The sequence below is a fragment of the Balaenoptera ricei genome, chromosome 1 (genome assembly GCF_028023285.1).
Source record: "Balaenoptera ricei isolate mBalRic1 chromosome 1, mBalRic1.hap2, whole genome shotgun sequence".
Lineage (NCBI taxonomy): Eukaryota > Metazoa > Chordata > Mammalia > Artiodactyla > Balaenopteridae > Balaenoptera > Balaenoptera ricei.
Window position 1 is genome coordinate 122,240,212 of NC_082639.1, and position 21,372 is coordinate 122,261,583.

Below are 21,372 nucleotides of genomic sequence, written 5' to 3' on the forward strand. Positions count from 1 at the left end.
GAGGATAAGCCTCCAACATATATTCTGGGGAGGCTTGACACAGCCGGATCTACATGCCATTTATGTTCTCCTATACTGGTCTTGTCTTCACCTTTGAGCCAGTGGGCACACTTCCGGTGAAGGAGACTTTGGCCACATCGCGATGCTGACACAGAAACTGGCCTGTGGCAGCCCCTCCTTGCACCACGTTGAAGAGCCCAGGAGGCACGCCGGCCTCAGTATAGACTTCAGCCAGCAGCAGTGTGGACACAGGTGTGAAGGGAGAAGGTTTAAAGACCATGGCATTACCTGCATTACCGAGACACAAACACAGGAAGACTTTTAAGACTGAGGATCCCTTGAAGACAGGACAAGAAGACACATCAAGAACAACTCCAATTGTTTCCTTTTTTAAAAAGTTAATTAGTTTATTTATTTATTTATTTATTTATTTTTGGCTGTGTTGGGTCTTCATTGCTGCATGCGGGCTTTCTCTAGTTGCGGTGAGTGGGGGCTACTCTTTGTTGCAGTGTGCAGGCTTCTCATTGCAGTGGCTTCTCTTGTCGCGGAGCACGGGCTCTAGGCCCACAGGTTCAGTAGCTGTGGCACACGGTCTTCGTTGCTCTGTGGCCTGTGGGATCTTCCCGGACCAGAGCTCAAACCCGTGTTCCCCCTGCATTGGCAGCTGGATTCTTAACCACTGCACCACCAGGGAAGCCCCTCCAATTGTTTCCTGTTCCCCATCAAATTCTAGGTCAAAAATGTTATTAATAAGTAAATATATCTTGCTCTTCCCCCTTTGGTTTCTCTCATTAAACAGACCCCAAGCCACACACTTGCAGTGTCTCAGCCAATAATACCTTATACTTGCATATCTAGGCCTTTTTGCATATATTAATCTCATTTAACATTTGCAACAGTGGTAAGAAGTAGGTATGATCAGACCCATTTTATAAGAGTTGAAACTGAAGACCAGAAAGGTTAATTAATTTGATGCAAGTACCCAAAGCTAGTAACTTAATTCTATTTCTCCTCTATCACAGAGAAATGTGCAAAAAGAACGTGAAGCAGCAAAAAGAAAAAAGCTGCATTTCAATACAGTGTCCTAACAGTAAAGCTTTTTTAACCTGACAGTTTTTCTAAGGTACAATGTCTTCTTTACCGACAGATTCTTCTCTTTAAATAGCGTGAGAAAACTTTTTGTTAATCAGCCAAAGCTTCTCCGATGGAAGCCTTGTTTATCACTTCTTTTAAGACACAAATGAAGGAGGAAGTTTATCTTCTGCTTCCTAAATGAAGTCAAAACTCCTAAGTGCTATCCCCTACACAGAAATTCATGCCCAGAATTCTTGTCCATAAAGGAAGAGAACTTACAAGTAGCACAAATCTAATTCATTTGACAGTTTAAAAAAAAAAAGACCTCCAAGACCAAAATTAACTTTCTTCCTTCCCATAAACAAAAATAAATTAAATAAAAATGGGAATAATGTAGACACGATCTGTGTGTATAATCTCAAAGCTCCGTAAGGGGCAGGGCAGGGGTGAGACCGTGTCCTGGGAGAAAGGGTGGCTCACAGGTAGAGGAATAATTCATTCTTACCACAAGCCAGAGCTGGAGCCGACTTCCAGCAGGCGATCTGAAAGGGGTAGTTCCACGCTCCTATTCCGACACACACCCCTAGTGGTTCCCTTCTGGTGTAACCAAAGGATCCGCCGGGGAGCTGGATGTGTTCGCCTAAGGGGAAAAAGAGGGTAAAGGAGAGTGCAGTACCACTTGTCCCAAGACTCCACCAGCACCTGGACTCACTCTGGACTTGTCAGACCAGCCCCCTCCCAGGCCCCAGCCACTGGGCTCACCCCACCTCTGTTCTTTTGTTCATTCTAGTCATTCTTACACTGCTTCTGCATGTTCTCTTCACATAAATAGTCTTTTCTATCCTTCAAAACCATGTTCGTTCAACTCAATATAACCCTCTAAAAATTAACCAAGCATCCACTACATAACTTAGATGAAATGAAACAGAAATGGGGAAAGACTCAGCAGCTGAAGAGTCTGAGGACCCTGAAACCTCAGACTTCTGGCTCCCCACAGCCCTCCTGGGCCCTGCTAAACCAGCCGACATGTAAACTGATGTACACTTCCTAGACAAAGAAAATTTTTTTGCTAAGTAGGTAAAACTAATAAATATGATGTACTTACTGACTCTTGCAAGAACTGGTTTTTCCACAACCTGTTCTACAGCTCAGGTATGAGGCTAGGTGCTTTACATACATCATCTCATTTAATCCTTATAATAACCAAGAAGATAGAGATTACCATCTCCAGTTTAAATAAAGAAAGATAAAGTAGTTCTCAATGTCACCAAAGTAGAGAGTGATAAGCCCAGGATTTTAACCCAGGCCTGTCTTAATTCCAAAATCTGTACCCTACGCCCCCAGGCTCTGCTCTCCTGCCTCCTTGTCAGCTGGTCACAGAAGGCCAGGTGAGGGCTTACCGGCCATGGATCCCGCTAAGCCTGCATAGTACTCCAGGCACTGCCAGGAAGTGTCAATGTCCCAGCGGGCCTCAAAGATGGACTTGCCGTTGTTGATGGTCTCCACAGTGGCGATTTCATCCTTCCGATCCTTTGGGTGAAACAGAAGACCAGATTTAAGACAAATTACCATACACCTCAACACATTCAACAATCAAACCAGAATACATTGCCCAATTTTTAAAAATAGAAACAGCTTTCACTTTCAATGAAAACAGAAGGAATGGCAGTGTGACATTTGGAAGAGAAATAAAACTTATTGCTAAACAGTACCCTGTTCTCCCCATCAAGTAACTGTCACAGATACAAGACCAAGACCTCATTTCAAGATCAATTAGAAAAGGAATGTTTTGAGAAATAAATATTATATATGTACATCTCTATAAATATGTATAGATATGTGTGCATGTGTTTGCATGTATAGAGTAAGAGCAAACAGTCCTTAGGAAAACTGTACAAAATAGCCAAACACACAATCGACATTTAAAAGGTTATATACACATGGCTTTAATTCACCCAAAGAAATGCAGCATGTTAAAATCATAAGATAATCACAAGACAATTATTTTCTAATGCTTAGTACTCATCAATTCTCTTTTCTAATACTGTTTCCAGATGTAGTTTATACAACTTAGAGGTAAGACAGTCCAGGGATGAAGGAAAAAGTTTGGGAAATTAGACCTAAAAAGAAAAGCTAAATAATGCCCCTAAAGGAGATCAAAAAATTGAATATGTAAGAAATAGACATTTGCTATTATGGATCCAATTTAAAATAAACATTGTGGTCAAAATCTAAACATACATAAAAGATGAATCAAATAATTGACAAGAAGATGCATTCTCTTACTAAAACTGATAATCAGTAAGGCTTACCAGAAGCAAAATGAAATGGCAACAGAAATTAACACAAGCATCTAATTAATACAAACTCTATCAAGATTGAGTACAAATCTCAGAAAAGATGGAAGGAGGAATATGAAAATCAGTATGAAATACATGAAAGGACAGTATGATAATGATATTTGGACATGTTCTGTCTCTACAAAGACCAGAGGTATAAAGTGCTTTGATTCATTCATTCCGTATTTGTCGAATTCCAGACAAGATGGCAGAGTAGAAGGACTTGAGCTCACCTCCTCTCATGAAAACACCAAAATCACAACTAACTACTGAATAACCATGGACAAAAAAGACTGGAACCTACCAAAAAAGATATCCTACATCCAAAGACAAAGAAGAAGCCACAATAAGATGGTAGGAGGGGGGCATTCGCAATCTAATCAAATACCACACCCGCCAGGTGGGAGACCCACAAACTGGAAGATAATTATATTGCAGAGGTTCTCCCAGAGGAGAGTTCTGAGCCCCATGTCAGGCTCCTCAGCCTGGAGGTCTGGCATCGGGAGGAGGAGCTCCCAGAGCACTTGGCTTTGAATACCAGTGGAGCTTGATTGCGGGAACTCCACAGGACTGGGAGAAATAGAAACTCCACTCTTGGAGGGCACACGCAAGGTCTCATGCACACCAGGACCCAGGGAAAAAGCCGACACTTCACAGGAGCCTGGGCCAGACCTACCTGCCAGTCTTGGAGGGTCTCCTGGGGAGGCGGAGGGTGGCTGTGGCTCACTGTGGGGACAAGGACACTAGTGGCAGAGGTACTGGGGAGTGCTCATTGGCATGAACTCTCCTGGAGGCCGCCATTTTGACACCAAGACCTGGCCCCACCCAACAGCCTATAGACTCCAGTGCTGGGATGCCTCAGGCAAAACAACCAACAGGGTGGGCACACAGCCCCACACATCAGCAGACAGGCTACCTAAAGTCTTCCTGAGCCCACAACGACCTCGAAACACACCCCTTGACATGGCCCTGCCCACTAGAGGGACAAAGCCCAGATCCACCCACCAGTGGGCAGGCTCCAGTCCCTCCCACCAGGAAGCCTGCACAAGCCTCTAGACCAGCCTCCTACACGAGGGGACAACACCAGAAGCAAGAGTAACTACAACCCTGAAGCCTGCAGAACAGAGACCACAAACACAGAAAGTTAGACAAAATGAGATGGCAGAGAAATATGTTCCAGATGAAGGAACAGGATAAAACCCCAGAACAACAACTAAGTGAAGTGGAGACAGTAACAAATGGAATGTAACAAATGGAATGTAACAAATGGAATGACTGCCTAAGAAAAAAAGGATAGATCCAGTCTCTGCCTTCAGGGAGCTCACTTCAAGGAGTCTCACTTAGTGGGACTTCCCTGGTGGTCCAGTGGTTAAGATTTTGCCTTCCAATGCAGGGGGTGCGGGTTTGATCCCTGGTCAGGGAGCTAAGATCCCACATGCCTCACGGCCAAAAAACAAAAAAAAAAACAAAATCAAAAAACAAAAAACATAAAAAAGGAAGTTAGTAACTTCTAAATAAATTCTGCAATTACTGAATAGACATGTTCCTTCAGAAAGGATAATTTGTTTACATTCAACACAGTCTAAATTAAATTGTCTTTTAAACCAGCAATTTACCTTCTCTTTCTCTGATTCTATACTCACCAAAGCGACTTTTTAACAACTAACTTGCTTCCCAGTTACTGATACTGGAAAGAGGGTACCTAGGAGGACAACAAGCATCAGTTCTGATGTAACAGTTCTTTAACTAGGTGTAAGTTATTCCCCTTCTTGGATCTGTTGAGTATGATCAACGTGAAACACATTTTCAAAAGGCACCATCAACCATAAGTGACTTAAACTACATTTCTAGAATGCAAGAGGGCAACTAGTCCCTAAAGAGGAAGTAGGTACTGGTTCACTAATCAGCATGAATACACTGATGAATCAGTATATTACACTTCAAACACATGAAGAAATATTAAACTGGCAAAAGTGAAATGCTGTTGTCTTCCAAATTAATACAAGAGTGGACAGACAGGAAGTAATCTGTGCTAATCACTGAAAAGCCTTGGAATATTTACTAAGAAAGGAAGTTTTATTATTATTATTTTTTTTTTTTGGTAAACAATGGACAGGCAATTAGCTTTGAGGACTGTTTCAAGGTTTGAACTCAAAGAGAAAATTCAATTTATCGGCTGGCCTTTTGAGATTTTTCTTGTCTTATTCCAGCATTCTCTACCCTCACAAAAAAGGTTATTTCTAAAAAGCCATTATGAGGGACTTCCCTGGTGGTTCAGTGGTTAAGAATCTGCCTGCCAATGCAGGGGACACGGGTCCGAGCCCTGGTCTGGGAAGATCCCACATGCCGCAGAGCAACTAAGCCCATGAGTGACAACTACCAAGCCCACGTGCCACAGCTACTGAAGCCCGTGCACCTAGAGTCCATGCTCCACAACAAGAGAAGCCACCTCAATGAGAAGCCCATGCACTGCAACAAAGAGTAGCCCCCGCTCGCCACAACTAGAGAAAGCCCGCACACAGCAATGAAGACTCAACGCAGCCAAAAATAAAAAAAATAAGATAAAAAGCCATTATGAGATCTTTTAACATACCTTCAAGGATCATCAAAAAAAGTCCCTGATGAAAACTATCAAAGAGTCCAAGTGGATCTCTACTGATACTTAATATTGCTTTCAGGGAAACGGTATTTGCTTTCCCTCCCAGAATAAGGAGAGCAGAGGAAGAAGGGGAAAACAATATAAGTTTCCTGCCCCTACTAGTACAAGAGCCATCACAAAACAAAACTGTCCACCATGACCATGTACTGCTGTAAGTATTTCTTGGGAAACATGTACTTCCTATATACCCCTGTCATCCTCTCCACCACCCTGCTTCACATGTGACCTGACCAGGGGTCCTCTGGGATGAAAGAGAAGAAGCAAAGGGCAGGAGATTCGCCTCTCTCCTTCACTTCAAACCCCCCAGCAAGCTCAGTGTTTAGCTTTTATAAGAGAACCACCTGAGCAAAGACACGCCCACTAAACCCTGACAAGCCTGAGCCCCTGCTTGCTTTAAGAGGCAGAGCTGAGCAAAGCAGTCGCTGAAGGCAAGTGCATATTCTATATACATAATCTTTTTATATGTAAATGTGTTATCATAGTTTTAAAACACATTTTCTCTCTCCTTTTAAAGCCAAACGATAGCTACTTTCATAAGAACACTCCAACTAAGAAACGATTGGGGCCTACCATTAAGATCTTTATAATCTGATAAAAAGCATCAAAAGATTCAAAGTGAAAAAGGAAACATAAGACCAATAAATATACCAAAAACCATTCACTTCACTAGGAGTCAATGGGCTTCCAGCTAAGGTGGAGTTACAGGGACCAGATTTAGCCTCCACCTTAAGCAACTAAGAAGACCAGGTAAAATACGTGAAACAACAATTTTCAGACACTGGACAGACAGCTCAAGACAGTGATCCCTGAGAGAGAAACAAATGAGGTGAGCCCTACACATATTCTTGCCTACTGCCTGGAAACAGTTCATCACAGAGCAGGGAGGAGGAACTTAGGTGGGGCCCAACAGATACTCTGAGTTGAGGAAACAGGTTGGGAGTTCAGGGAGTATGTGATGGCTACAGTCTGCAGGCTGAGTATGGGACAGAAGAGGGCTGCACAGGAGAACCCCAGAGATCCCCCTTAAGTCTTCATCTGAGAACTGGTCAGTTGTGAGGACACTACCCAAGGCCAGGAAAAAAACTAACCAAGAAGGTGAAAAAAATCCCCAAAACTCACACAGGGCCAGGAATAGTTCATGTTCCCAAAAGCCACAGTGAGAAAAACCTCACTAATACACAGAGCATCAAGCTAGGTATTCAAGAGGGTATTCAGTAGTGGGGTAAAATTAGCTGCTCTGGTCATACATAACAAAGCATAGAAGCAAGCCTTGCAAGGATCAAATTGATTCCAAGTAACTTCACTGTGTCCCAGAACAAAGTTCATTAATATTTTTTAAAGTACAAGAATATTCGGCATCCAACAACATACAATTCACAATGTCTACTGGTAATAAATTACCAGACACGCAAAATGTAGGAATGTTATATAACACCTAACCAGGAGGAAAAAAACCAATCAATAGAAACAGAACCAGAATTGAGAGATGACAGAATTAGTAGACAGGGATATTAAATGTTATTATAACTATATTCCATGTGCTCAAGAAGGCAGAGGAAAACATGAGCATGTTAGGGAGCAATGTGGAACAACAACAAAAAAGACTCATGTTGAACTTCTAGAGATGAAAAATACACTGGATGGGATTAATAGCAGATTAGACACTACAGAAGAAAAGATAGATGAACTTTAGGCATAACAATGGAAGTTACCCAAAATAAAACACACAGAGGAAAAAAACTGGGGAAAAAATGAACAGAGCATCAGTGAGCTGTAGAATAGTTTCAAGCAGCCCAACATATGTGTAATTGGAGGCTCTGAAGAAGAGGAGATATAAAAGGGGGCAGAAAAAAAAAATCTGAAGAAATAATAGCCAATATTTTTTCAAATTTAACTAAACTGTAAGTGTACAGATTCAAGATCAATAAACTCCAAACAAAAGAAATATAAAGAAAACTGCATCAAAAGCCATAATGATGCACCCCAATGTTCGTCGCAGCACTGTTTACAATAGCCAGGTCATGGAAGCAACCTAAATGCCCATCGATAGATGAATGGATAAAGAAGATGTAGTACATATATACAGTGGAATATTACTCAGCCATAAAAAGGAATGAAATTGGGTCACTGTAGAGATGTGGATGGACGTAGACTGTCATACAGAATGAAGTAAGTCAGAAAGAGAAAAATAAATATCATATATTAACACATATATGTGGAATCTAGAAAAATGGTACAGATGAACCAGTTTGCAAGGCAGAAATAGAGACACAGATGTAGAGAACAAACATACAGACACCAAGGGGGGAAAGCGGGGTGGGTGGAATGAACTGGGAGACTGGGATTGACATATATACACTAATATGTATAAAATAGATAACTAATAAGAACCTGCTGCATAAAAAAATAAAATAAAGTTTTAAAAAAAAAGGAAGATATAATGAAATTGCTTAAAACTAGTGATAAGAAGAAAAATCTTAAAAGCAGCCAAAGGGGGAAAAAACATTAAAACAGAGGAACAAAAATAAGAATGACAGCAGACTTCTCTTCTGAAACAACACAAGCCAGACGACAGTGGTGCAACATCTTTAAAGTACTGAAAGAAAAAACTGTCAACCTAGAATTATCTACCTAGAATTCCTTTAAAAATGAAAGCAAAATAAAGACTTTCAGACATACAAAACCTGAAAGAACATCTCCAGCAAACCTGCACTATAAAAAATGCTAAAGAAATTTCTTCAAGCAGAAAAAAAATATGATAACAGATGGAAATTTGGGCCTACCCAAAGGAATGAAGAGCACTAGAAATGCTAAAAATGTGGGAAAATATCAAATATTTTTATCTTATAAAAGATAATTGTACATAGTTTAAAAATGGAAGGGGCAAAGAACTGCAGATCATGATTAACTAGAAAAATCACCAAGAGGAACAACTGAGAGCTATAACTGTAGGCTGTGGTCAGAGGGTGGGATTTGTTTAGTTATGGAATAATTTTGGGTAAAGGCAGATCCAGGGTATGACCATCAGAGAAGAGCTTTAGAGAAATATAGTAATATATTTTTGACTGTAATATGTAAAAATATTACATAAGATATTAAAGAAAATGGAATGGGGAGTTTAAAGGAAAAGAAAATTAATATCAGATAGTCCATTTCAGAGCAAAAAAAAAAGTTAGGTATTATTCAGGATTTAAAAAGTAATTTTATAATGATAAAGGAGCCAGTTCTTAAGAAGATATAACAACCCAAATGCTTACGCGCAAGAAAACGTGAGAGACAAATCAGAACAATAAATTATCAGCTTTGAGTTACCACTTTTAATCTATCAAATAAAAAATAAATTTTAATAGCAGAAAATACCTTGTTGGGAGAAAATTCTCCAGGAATATTTTGACACTACTGAATGGTCCAGGCTTTCTGAGCAAAGGACACTGGCAAGCTGACTGAAAAACAAAGGCCTTAGAAGGCAGAGACAGGGTCTCCCAAAAGATAGAGGTCACTGGAGCGATGTAGAGATATAAAGCTCTCTACTTCCTGTTCCTGGAGACATCTGCTTATATTCCAGGGTAATAAACCTAATGACACCTTCCCCCTTAATCCTGGAGATGTGCTTAATGAGTAACCTCTCTCCAGAGAAGAGAATGGGCAGATGTGCAGCCCCCATATAAGCTGAGTCTCATAATTTTAGGGATCCTCTCCTGCGGTGCAACCACTGCATGCAACAGGGTTAACATCTGCCTCTCAATGCATCACCCCATGGGGACTGGGACTCAGAAAACTAGTGCTAAAGTATTGCTCTGGGTACAGCATCTGGGTGCTGTAATAAACCCTTTCCCTAATCCAGAAAGCTTCATGTCTCTTGTCAGAATACACATATAACCTTGCAAGTAGGGTAACTATCAGACCCTCCGTTTCTGACATAACACACTGATGAGGAAAAAAAATCATCACAGCCTACACTGAGAGATATCCTTGACTTATATTTTGGTGTATATCCTCTGAATTTTCTAATATTCTGTAATGACAATCTAGTACTTTTGCTCTTTAAGACTGTAAAAAGCTAAACTTTATGTCTTAAGAGGGGAGCATCGATGAATCTATGAAATCTTCCAGGCAACTAAGGTAGAAAATAAACCTGAAAAAGAAAAGTGAACTTAAGAGTCATCAGAGGAAAAAGTAAAAAGAAAACAAGTATACATAGTAAAATGAAAAGGAGACAAGCTACAAAGAATACATTATCACTCCAACAAAGAAGGAAAAGAAAACCTGCCGAGGGAGATGTCACAAGGAGCCAGGAGCCAGAAGGAAATCACTGATGGAAAGCTTGTTGTACATACCAAGGTGAGCATATGGAAATGTCTTCCTACTTCATCAAAAAGGTATCACCTAATAGCACATCAAGGTCTAACTGCAAATCATCATAAAGAACTCACAGAACAGTGCAAGAGGACTTTTCTGGAAGACATTAAATTAAAACATACCCTTATTATCCTGGCAGCCTCCAAAAGGATTCGGCAACGTTCCATGCCAGATTTTTGACTCCATATTTTAAAGGCAGCCTTTGCATCTTGAACAGCTAAATTTACTTCCTTTTCTCCTGAACAAGTGAAAGTAGCTATCACTCGCCCTATAAATACAGGGAAAGTCAGTGTTATCTCAATTGGTTGCCACATATTTTAAATAAAGTATTGTGTATCCAATTTTCCTTTTATTGATCCTCTTCTTGTTTTTAAGTATGTTTTGATTTAGTGACCACCCTTATACCAGCAGCTGAACTTTTTAAGAATCTAATAAAAATTGCAGACTTCTGTCCAGAAAAATGTACTGAACCATATCACAGAATTATAGAGAGAACATGTCCCTTGCCTAGCACACCATGAACTTCAGGGTAAGAACCCCTGCCCTCCTCTATTTTACATTTGGGTTTACTAACATTAACCTCCAATCAATTATTTCACAATGCTCCTTAACAATGTTTGAGAATCCCAGAGGTCTTACAAAATCAAAGTACTCCGTCTCCTGGATTATGAACTCTGATTTTAAATCACTGGTTTATGTTCTATACAAGTCATATAATACTGATACTTGATGAATATGGTTAATAAACAGAATATCAAGAAAAGATATTCCTAAAAGCAAGAAAATTTTTTTCTCAAATATGGGGAAAAGACCAACAGTCCCTCATTTTCTTATTTCAGTCTTATTCCCTATCCTGGGCAAAATATGAAATGATCAGTTTTTCTAGACCCAAATCCCAAGGGTTGTGACTGACTCTACTAAAAAGAATTCTCTAAGATGTCAAGTCAGCAGTTTCTTTTCCCCTCCCACAAGAACACCTGGGACTCTGCTTTTTCCAGAGATTTCACAAACCTGCTATTTGTTACAAATTTGAATAGCCAACTGGTAAAGGCAGTGCTTAAGGATCGCACACACTGTAGGCAATTAAAATAAAGAGCAATTTTTCTTTCTTTTGTATCAATATGCGGGTGGGGGTCAAGAGGATGTTTCCTCCTACCTAAAGAAGAGCCTGATGGTGTCTGTGGGCCCCTTCCTGCTCTGACAAGTCTCTGCTCTGTGGTTTGGTGTAATTGGTCAAATGTAAATTCTCCAGTCTCTTGAAATCCAGTTTTATCCCTCTGGCTACATACCACTTGGTTTGCACAAACATTTACATTTTTCTCCTCACAAATATTCCATAACACCCAGCAAAACAAACACAAAGCAAAACCAAAACAAAAAACCTCTTCCTCATTTGCTTTGTGATCTATGGAGCTCCCAGGGCAAACTGAGGGCCTGGCACAGTGCTGGGCACACATTAAACATAGGATAAAAGCAGAATTTTTTTTTTTTTTTTTCCCTTTCCCAGTTCTGGTTCACGTTCGGAAATATTTTAACACTAGGGGATGGCAACAAAGTCCTCATTCACGCTAATTAGAAACCTCTGTGCGCGCTCCTCCATTTTGGCACAAGTGTTTCTTTTCACCCCGTCCTTCTAGAATTCCTCTACTACGTGCACGGTTGAAGACATTACTGCAGTCCTAACCTTAAAAGTTAATAATTAACGAAGACCCCACCTCACCCACCGGGGCTTTGTGGACTCTGTTCAGGCCGTTGTAAAACTACCCATGACCCCATGGAGCAACTCACCAGCCTGTCCAGTTTCCTACGACCCCCTTCGTGTCCGGTCCACACGCTTTCGAGTTTGCACAGCACCGTTAGCTGCCTACACATACAACTTTATACTCTACACTGTCACTTACCTGTGCTCAGTAAACGTCTGCTGAATGCACTACATGAAGGTTCAGGGAGGTAGACTAGGTTCACCCCTGGGGCGGGGGAGAGTCAATCCGCGCCCGACCCTCGCCCCTACCCCGGTCCCCGCCGCGTTCCCCGCCCCGCCGCCCCGGCCCTGCCCCCCGGTCTCCGTCCCGTTACCGGTTGCTGGCTCGAACGCCTTCTCGGTGCCGGAGGCGTCCACCGGATCCACGCGGGCCCCGCCGCGGTAATTGAGCGGCTGAGACACGACGAAGGTGCCAGTGCTCATGGCGGCGACCAGAGCAGGCCGGAGAGTGTGGCGAAGCGGAGACAGCCCGGCCAGACCCGCTCGCAGGAACATGGGGGACTGGCGCGGTGTCGTGCCCTAGGTTAATGGGAGGGGGCGAGGGGCGGGCGCCGCGGGAGGGGCGGGGCCGCGGGGAGGCAGAGCTAGCTGCGGGCCGAGGGGCGTGGCGCCGCTGGACTAGAGTTAAGGGAACTCCAGGCAAGGAGCCGGGCCTTCCGGGGCGGAGTTTGCGAGACAATTGGGGGCCCACGCTAGGCTCGTCCGCGGTCCAGGTCTGGCCCTCGCTTAGCTGAAAGGATGGGCGACACACCAGAGACTTACACACACGCACACGCGTGCACGCTTTCTCTCTCTCTCTCTCTCTCCCTCCCTCCGTCTCTCTCATTTTCGCTTTCTTCTTCCAGATCAATATTTGAAACAAGAGTTATCAGGTACATCACTGCATGTAATCATCTCAGGATCTTACTCTCGATTTTTCCGTCTGAAGAAAGCGGAGGATTGGAGTGCTAGTAATTTTACTTTGGGGATTACTTCACTCTTAAGCCACCATTTCTTTATCTGTATAATAATACTTTAAAAAAGTGATTGCCTTTGTTGTACACCTGACACTAACACAACATTGTAAATCAACTATACTCCAATATAAAATAAAAATTAAATTTAAAAAAATTTTAAATGTTATTGTAAAGACCAACGGGAGGACTGTCAAGAAAACATAACGATATTTTGGAAAGTGCTGGGAGCGGGGGTGGTGGTGGGATGAATTGGGAGATTGGGATTGACATATATACACTAACATGTATAAAATAGATAACTAATAAGAACCTGCTGTATAAAAAATAAATAAAATTCAAAAATTCAAAAACAATAAATGCAGTAAATAATTCTGAATAAATTAAGACAAGTAAAAAAACCATGATATTTTGATGTGAAACTGCTTTTTTTTTTTAAAACATCTTTATTGGAGTATAATTGCTTTACAATGTTGTGTTAGTTTCTGCTGTATAACAAAGTGAATCAGCTATACATATACATATATCCCCATATCCCCTCCCTCTTGCGTCTCCCTCCCACCCTCCCTATCCCACCCCTCTAGGTGGTCACAAAGCACCGAGCTGATCTGAAACTTCTTTTTAAATTCCGAAAGGTCTATGTAAATTCTATTAATGACAGCAGCACAAACGGAAACCTAATAACAGGTTATAAAGAGCAAAATCCTCATGAAAAGGCCTGTGGAAGAAAGGCACTCCCAAGGTCCCAGCAGCTAAGGGATCTTACACAAAAGCAGTCTTGTTCATTCTTCATACTGAACTCCCATGCATCTGCAGCAGAGACTTTCATGAACAGAAATTAATTACCAATATGCACATTCCATTATTTCCGGCAGGCTTGTTACTCTTCTAGGGGCTGCAGGCTTGCTCAATGTTCTTTCCTTTACCTACTAGCACAATATTAGGGAGGGTGATTTTCAGGTTTGAAACAGAAATAAACTACACTGGTGAACTTTTCCAGAACTCTATGCCAATTTGCAATGCTTCTGAGATTTGTAGGTCTTGGTCCTCAAGTGGAAACAGCAACATTCAGACTTAGAACACCTGGGGCCAAACTCAGCTACTACCTTTGTTATTATTGGCCGTTGGAAACAGAATTGAAACATATCATGAGTTGATAACCAGCAATGTAGATTTCCAGGATCACTGGATCAAAGATGGTCATTTGCATGTACAGAGACCACACGGTCTCAAGGTTTTTACTTGGGGGGTGCAATTCCTGTTTATAATGTTCTGCCCCAACAAATGCATTTTGACTTGTCAGATCATGGTTCCTGGTGTTTGTTTTAGACATATGGTCATGATGTCTGTTGCTATAATTCATAGATTATAAAAATGACAAAACTCCACGAAAATATTCAGCTCTGCCCCTTACCTATCGGTGCTTTTATTATTAGTGATATTAACATATTATTATTTGAAAAACCCAACATGTAGAGAGAGCTTTATAGGTTGCAAAGCCCTTTCACATTTATCTCCTCACATAATGCTCATAATAACCCTGTAAAAGAAAAGGAGACTAGTACAGATTGAGTGAGGAGCTCATATAGGGCACTCATAAATATCTCAGTGGTAATTCTGCAAGTCAGGTTTTATCATCCTTTGTGTAGATGAGGCAACTAGCTCAGAAAGGTTGTACATCTCCCCGCCTGGAGGACCCGGCATGGGAGTCCAGGTCTGTGCAAATCCAAAGCACATTTCTTCTCACTACACCAGGTCCAGATGGTGTCCCCATGAAGGTTGCCATCAAAATTCACTCTTAATTGGGTGGTCATTTATCAAAGAAAAGGGGGATTTTGAAACCCAGGAAGCTGGCCCTGGGGAAAAGATTTAAAGAAGCTGTAAATTTCCTGGAAGGAGCTTGTTAGCAATACTCCCAAAGCAGCTGAGAAGCCAAAGAGGGTGTTGGCCAGTTGTGATCAGGGTGAAAATTTAAAGAGACAGGCACACACCGAGTGAGAGGAGTGCACCTCCTGAGATGGATGCACGAGGGACGGCACAGGTGAAGGGATAAAGAGTGGGAGGAGTGGAATCGTTGCTAAAGGAGGAGGAGAAGCTGAGAGAAACTGCCTACCTCACAATTTGCTTAAAGCCAAGCCTGGGTGCCACTAAAGCCGCCTCCATATCCAAATTTCCTTCCCCAGAGAATTGGAGGTGAAGAAGAAAAGCAACTAGATCCTCTTCCCCCATCTCCAGGATTCCCAAAGGAGGGAGCCCTTGGGAACCCATTTGGGGTCCCTCACTCCCCTCTCACCCCCATGTCATCCAGCTGCCAGGCTGTTGCTTTGGCTTAGTTTCATCATTAGCGGTACTCCATGCTTTGATACATCTACCAGGAGGAAAAGAAAATGTCTTTAGGGAGTAGCCAGCTCTTACTCCATCTTCTAGAACTACATTAAAAATAAACACTCATACAACTTTTTTCCTGGATACAATAATATATCTATTACACTTTTAATTCTTTCAATGAGGAACCAGAAAACCATCCACACAAAAAGAGGAAAAAAATTATTCAGAATCCTTTTCCTGCCCATATTTACAGGGACTTTCTCTTATAATAGTTTACAGATTGAATTCCATTTTAAGCCTTGAGAATGCACACATTCTTCACATATAGAATATAATTGTCTTGGGACTTCCCTGGTGGCACAGTGGTTAAGAATCCACCTGCCAGTTCAGGGGACATGGGTTCGATCCCCGGTCCGGGGAGATCCCATCCCACATGCTGCAGAGCAACTAAGCCTATGCACCACAACTACTGAGCCTGCGCTCTAGAGCCCTCGTGCCACAACCACTGAAGCCCGTGCGCCTAGAGCCCGTGCTCCGCAACAAGAGAAGCCACCACAGTGAGAAGCTGGGGCACCGCAATGAAGAGTAGCCCCTGCTCGCTGCAACTAAAAGAAAGCACGCGCGCACCGAGGACCCAACACAGCCAAAAATAAATTAATTTAAAAAAAAAAGAATATAACTGTCTTACTCAAGATCTAATAGGTTTCCTGATCTATGCACCCTGACGCTAGGATTAGGTCTGTAATGAATATTTGTTGAATAAGCAAATGAACAGTAATTCAGTCAGAGGTGTTGCAAATCTGGACTTTGACATCATCACCCTGATAAAAATGTTCCAGGACGCCAGTTAGTTATCTCTACTTGGAGAATCCAGTCTTTTCCATTTTCAACGTATTTTTCATGCTGTAATAGTCATATGTTCAAAAAATAGGTCGAATTTGTAAATATCAGGTAGTATGAAACAGAATTTGTGAAAGTGGTCTTAAAAAAAGTACTGTACAATTGTCATTATAACCATAATGCATTCATAGTTTGCAGTGCCTTTCTGTTTTGTTTTGTTTAATGAAAATCAGAGTCATTGACTTTGGAATTTGTTCTTGGAGCTAATAACCCCAGAATATGAAAGATCATGGATCTTACAGAAAAATTTAGAACCCATCTGTATCTGAGAGAGCAGAGTTATACTGGAATTATTTCAACTCTTTTACATGTATATGATATATCATTGGTTGTATTAGTGTTTTTTTCTAAAACATAATAGAACTTTGATTATTTGCATGGGTATAATATGTAGTCAGTTAAAAACAAACTTTAAAAGCTTAAACAAGGACCTCTCTATAGAGGAATATTGGAATATTTTTCCAATTTCTTGAGTCTATAGTATTTCAAAATAAAGTTTTAAAAATTAAAAAGGAACACATGCTCACTATAGAAAAATCTTTAGAGATTTTTTTAAAAGAAAATTAAAGCAATTATTTCACCACCTAGAAATAATGTTAATAGCTAAGCACCTATTAAATACTATCATACTTTACTGTTTTACTTTGTATTATCTCATTTATTCCTCAAAATGACACTATACGGCAGGAACTATTAACCCCATTTTACAAGTGAGGAAACTGAGATTTGGCAAAACTGAGTAATTTGTCAGATGTTAGATAGTAAGATAGTAAGAATGAATGAATCGGCTATTGGCTTAGTTGTTTTCTTAGGACAGAATCCTAGTTAGACCTAGGTGTATAATTGTTTTTAAACCTTTTGATACAAATTTGCAGGCATCCTTTTTTAAAGCTAGAGGTATTGAGGTATAGTTTACAATAAAATGCATTCATTTTATTTTTTTAATACTTATTTATTTATTTAATTTATTTTGGCTGCGCCAGGTCTTAGTTGCAGCACGTGGGATCTTTGTTGTGCAATGCGGGCTTCTTAGTTGAGGCACGCAGACTTCTCAGTTGCAGCCTGCAAACTCTTAATTGTGGCATGCATGTGGAATCTAGTTCCCCAACCAGGGATCAAACCCGGGCCCCCGGCATTGGGAGCACGGAGTCTTACCCACTGGACCACCAGGGAAGTCCCAAAATACATTCATTTTAAAGGGACAGTTCAATGAGTTTTGACAAACGTATACACTCATGTAACCATCACCTCACTCAAGATATGTGGGCAGTTTATTTTTTATTATATGAGTGTGTAAATATTAGTCGCCACTGAGCCAATGGTAATAAGTGGCCAATTTAATTACATTTGCTTTCTTTATAACTTTTTATTTTTCCTGGAGTTCATAATTGCTTCTAATTTCCATTTGTTTAGTTTTCTGTGAACACTTGACCAAGTCCTTCCACACCCTCTAGCAGCTCTGTAAAACCATGCTCCATACAATTTCTACATGGTCAGATCTATTAGAGAATGTGTTTTATTCCCCTGAAGATATCTGTGTTGAAGCCTTCTGACCTCATCTACTCTGCACTGGTTGCTCTCTCAACCTGCTGCCCAGCTATTGCCCTGGGAGTTCCCTTGCTGTCATCTTAAGCATTCATTCCCTTTGCCTCTGCCCTGTGGTCTCCTCTGCTTCCTGCCTACCATGTCTTCTTCTTTCTTGGTGTATTCCTTATTTTAACAAAGACATTTTCTAGTAGTAACTTCTTGAGAAAGGATATAAGGGAGGTAAATTTTTGGAAATTGCCTGATTGAAAAAGGTTCATTCTCACCTCCTGCATGATTGATGATCTAGGTGGGATCAGGTAAGTACAGAATTCTAAGTTGAAAATAATTTTCATTTAGAATTTTGAAGGCAACACACCTATCATCTTCTAGCTTACAACATTACTGTTGAGAAGTCTGACATGTGTAGGCAGTTTTTCACCTGCCTTTCCAACAAGCATTTTTTTGAGGACCTGTTCTGCACAAGGCATTGAATTAGATGTGAGAGTATACAGGGCTGAATAAGCCTCACACATAGTAAGAACTTTAAATAGCTGTTTGTGAAGCCAGTTACCAAGATGGCCTCGAATAATCCCTGCTTTGTGGTATTCTCACTTTTGTGTACTCTCCTCTCAAACTACACCAGGGTTGGTCTCTGTGACCAGTAGAAAACGGCAGAAGTAGTCACTTCAGGGGTTAGGTTATAAAGGATACTGTGGCTTTCCTCTTGGACACTGTCTCTCTCTGATCACTTGCTCTGGGGGATGCCAGCTGACATGTTGTGAGGCTGCTGTGGAGTGGCCCTCATGGTGAGGAACTGAGGCCTATTTTGAACAGCTATGCTGGTCAGGTTGGGAGCACACCCATCAGCCCTAGTCTTCAGATGATGCTAGTTCCAGCCAACAGCTTGACTACAACCTCATGAGTGACACTGAGCCAGAACCACCCAGATAAGCTACTCCTGGATTCCTGACCCTCCGAAACCAACTGAAATTAAAATGTTTATTGTTGTCAGCTGCTACTCAAGCTTGGAGTAATTTTTTTTATGCAGCAATAGATAACAAATACACTACTGAATTAATTGAGGTAGTTATGGTTCTCTGCCTCCCAAAAAAATTACAGCCTTGACTTTTTTACAGGGTAAATACATTTAAGAATAGCTTATTTCAACCTTGATATATGTCACTGTCCTCTAGAAATCCTCTTCAAGAGTCCTATTCATCTGTTCATTTAACAGAATTTTACTGTGTGCTAGGCATGAAGTTAATGGTGATGAATAAAACAAACATGGGGACTTCCCTGGTGGTGCAGTGGTTAAGAATCCACCTGCCAATGCAGGGGACACGGGTTCGATCCTTGGTCCGGGAAGATCCCACATGCCGCGGAGCAACTAAGCCTGTGTGCCACAACTACTGAGCCTGTATGCCACAACTACTGAAGCCTGTGCGCCTAGAGCCTGTGCTCCACAACAAGAGAAGCCATTGCAATGAGAAGCCCGCGCACCGCAACGAAGAGTAGCCCCCGCTCGCCGCAGCTAGAGAAAGCCCGTGCGGAGCAACGCCCAACGCAGCCATAAATAAATAAATAAATAAATAAATAAATAAATAAATAAATAAAAAGTGATATCCCTTAAAAAAAAATGATCTGTACGCTCATGAGCTAAGATTTAAGACAGTAAGATAGAGAATAAGCAAATAAATAAATATGCAATCACAAATTTGAAAAATGCTGTGACATTTGTGTGGGTAAATGAACAGAAATGTCTGGCAGAGGAGGTGACGACTAAGCTGAAACTGGAAGGAAAAGAAGAAATTAGGCAAGGAAAGTGTTGAGGGCAGAGCATTCCTGACAGAGAGGACTGAAGGCATGAAAGTTCTCAGACAGAGAAGAGCTGGGCATGGTCTAGAAACTACTGATGACTCAGGGTAACTGAAGTGTTGCTGTGATGGATGAGAGTGGCTCAAGACAAAGCTGGAGGATCAGCATCCGGCCACAGAAAGGAGTCTGGATTTTATCCTAAGAGCAATAGGACAGTCGTCAAAGGTGTTAAGCAGGAGAGTGACCTGATTGAGCATAAACTTTTAAAAGCTCACCCTGCCTGCTCTGTGAATGATGGATTGGAGGGAGGGAGCAACACAGGAAGGCAGCAGAAGGACCCAATTAGGAAAGGTTTTTGCAGCCATCTATCTAATCAAGAGATGACGGTATCTGGACAGACTGGAGTAGCAGGGCAGTGGATGAGTCCAAGATATGTTTTAAAAGTAGAAATGATAAGACTTGATAATGAATTGGACCATTCTTCCATCAAGGATCTACGAATAGCAGCACTCCCCTGCCAATATTCAGATAAGCTCTTAAGGTCCATTTGTAGGAAAATGTTGGGTAGTCAAGCTTCCAAGACTCCAGACACATCCAAATGAGGCCCAGCATGTGGCAGTCTGCCTTTCTTTAAAAAAAAAAAAAAAAAAAAGTTCTGGATTATGATTTATGTTAGAAATTGTCCAAAGTACTTTGGTTAAACCTTGCAAAAGAAAAACAAGAAACCAGATTTGAAATTTCAAACATCAGACATTTCAGTGAAATTTTTATAGTGTTGTAGAAAAATAAGTTTTTAAGCTAGGATTCATTTTTCAGTTTGACCTGAAGTCATTAACAACAGGTACTACATATAAATGATCAATATCTCCTATCTGGCCATATTAGTCTTCAATTATCTAATACACATCTCTCAAACCTTGATCTCCATACAGATACTAAGGTTTACATTTCAAATAGGTAACACAGACTTTGAAAGGGGAGTCCTTATTTTTTTCACTTTGCAATAGCAGGAAAGCACAACAGAAAAATCTATTCCACACGATAAACAACAGAGAACAGTTAAATTAATCTCACCATGATTGGTCAGAAAGTAGGTTCTCTGTTTACCGTTGAATTAATTACGTTTCATATTTGATTGCATTATCAAAGGCAAACATAGCAGATGCTTATAGAAGAAATAAATTTTTTTCTCCATCATACAACATGCTGAGCAGTGCAGGAATAATATGGCGGCCCTAAAGTGTTAGGGACTCAGGCACCCTCTGTCTCATTGCTCTGATACTCTCACATGTTAATTTCTCCATGTTCCTTCAAAGGCCATTCTCACTTAACTTCTCATAGAAGAGCTGCTGACATACCGAGACTTAGCTACCATCTTGTATATCATAACAAGTACCCCAGGCAATTCTAATGCCAACTTGTATATCATAACAAGTACCCCAGGCAATTCTAATGCCAGGTAATTTTGACGTAGTCCTTGGACCACACTCAGAACGACTAAGCACTGTTTCCCAAATTATGACTCTCAGAACACTGATTTTGCAAGATGCTCCTTATAAAAAAGGATTCTACTTAATATATCCTTCTCCTGGAAATCAGCAATAATTATTAGCACATTTAGAGCTCAAGTAAGTGCTGCAGTAAAGAAATCTGTTC

General features: G+C 41.0%; 1 protein-coding gene across 1 annotated transcript in view; it reads right to left on the reverse strand.

The window, feature by feature from the left end:
- Positions 1-12,780, reverse strand: part of ALDH9A1 (aldehyde dehydrogenase 9 family member A1) — a 28,450-nt gene extending 15,670 nt beyond the window's left edge. Inside the window, exons 1-5 of the mRNA XM_059935322.1 lie at positions 12,508-12,780; positions 10,554-10,699; positions 2,475-2,604; positions 1,580-1,714; positions 92-288 (exon numbers count right to left, since the gene is read on the reverse strand). Of these exons, the coding sequence (XP_059791305.1) occupies positions 92-288; positions 1,580-1,714; positions 2,475-2,604; positions 10,554-10,699; positions 12,508-12,688 (789 nt within the window). The 5' untranslated portion in view covers positions 12,689-12,780. The remainder of the gene's footprint in view (positions 1-91; positions 289-1,579; positions 1,715-2,474; positions 2,605-10,553; positions 10,700-12,507) is intronic.
- Between the last annotated feature and the right edge of the window lie 8,592 nt (positions 12,781-21,372).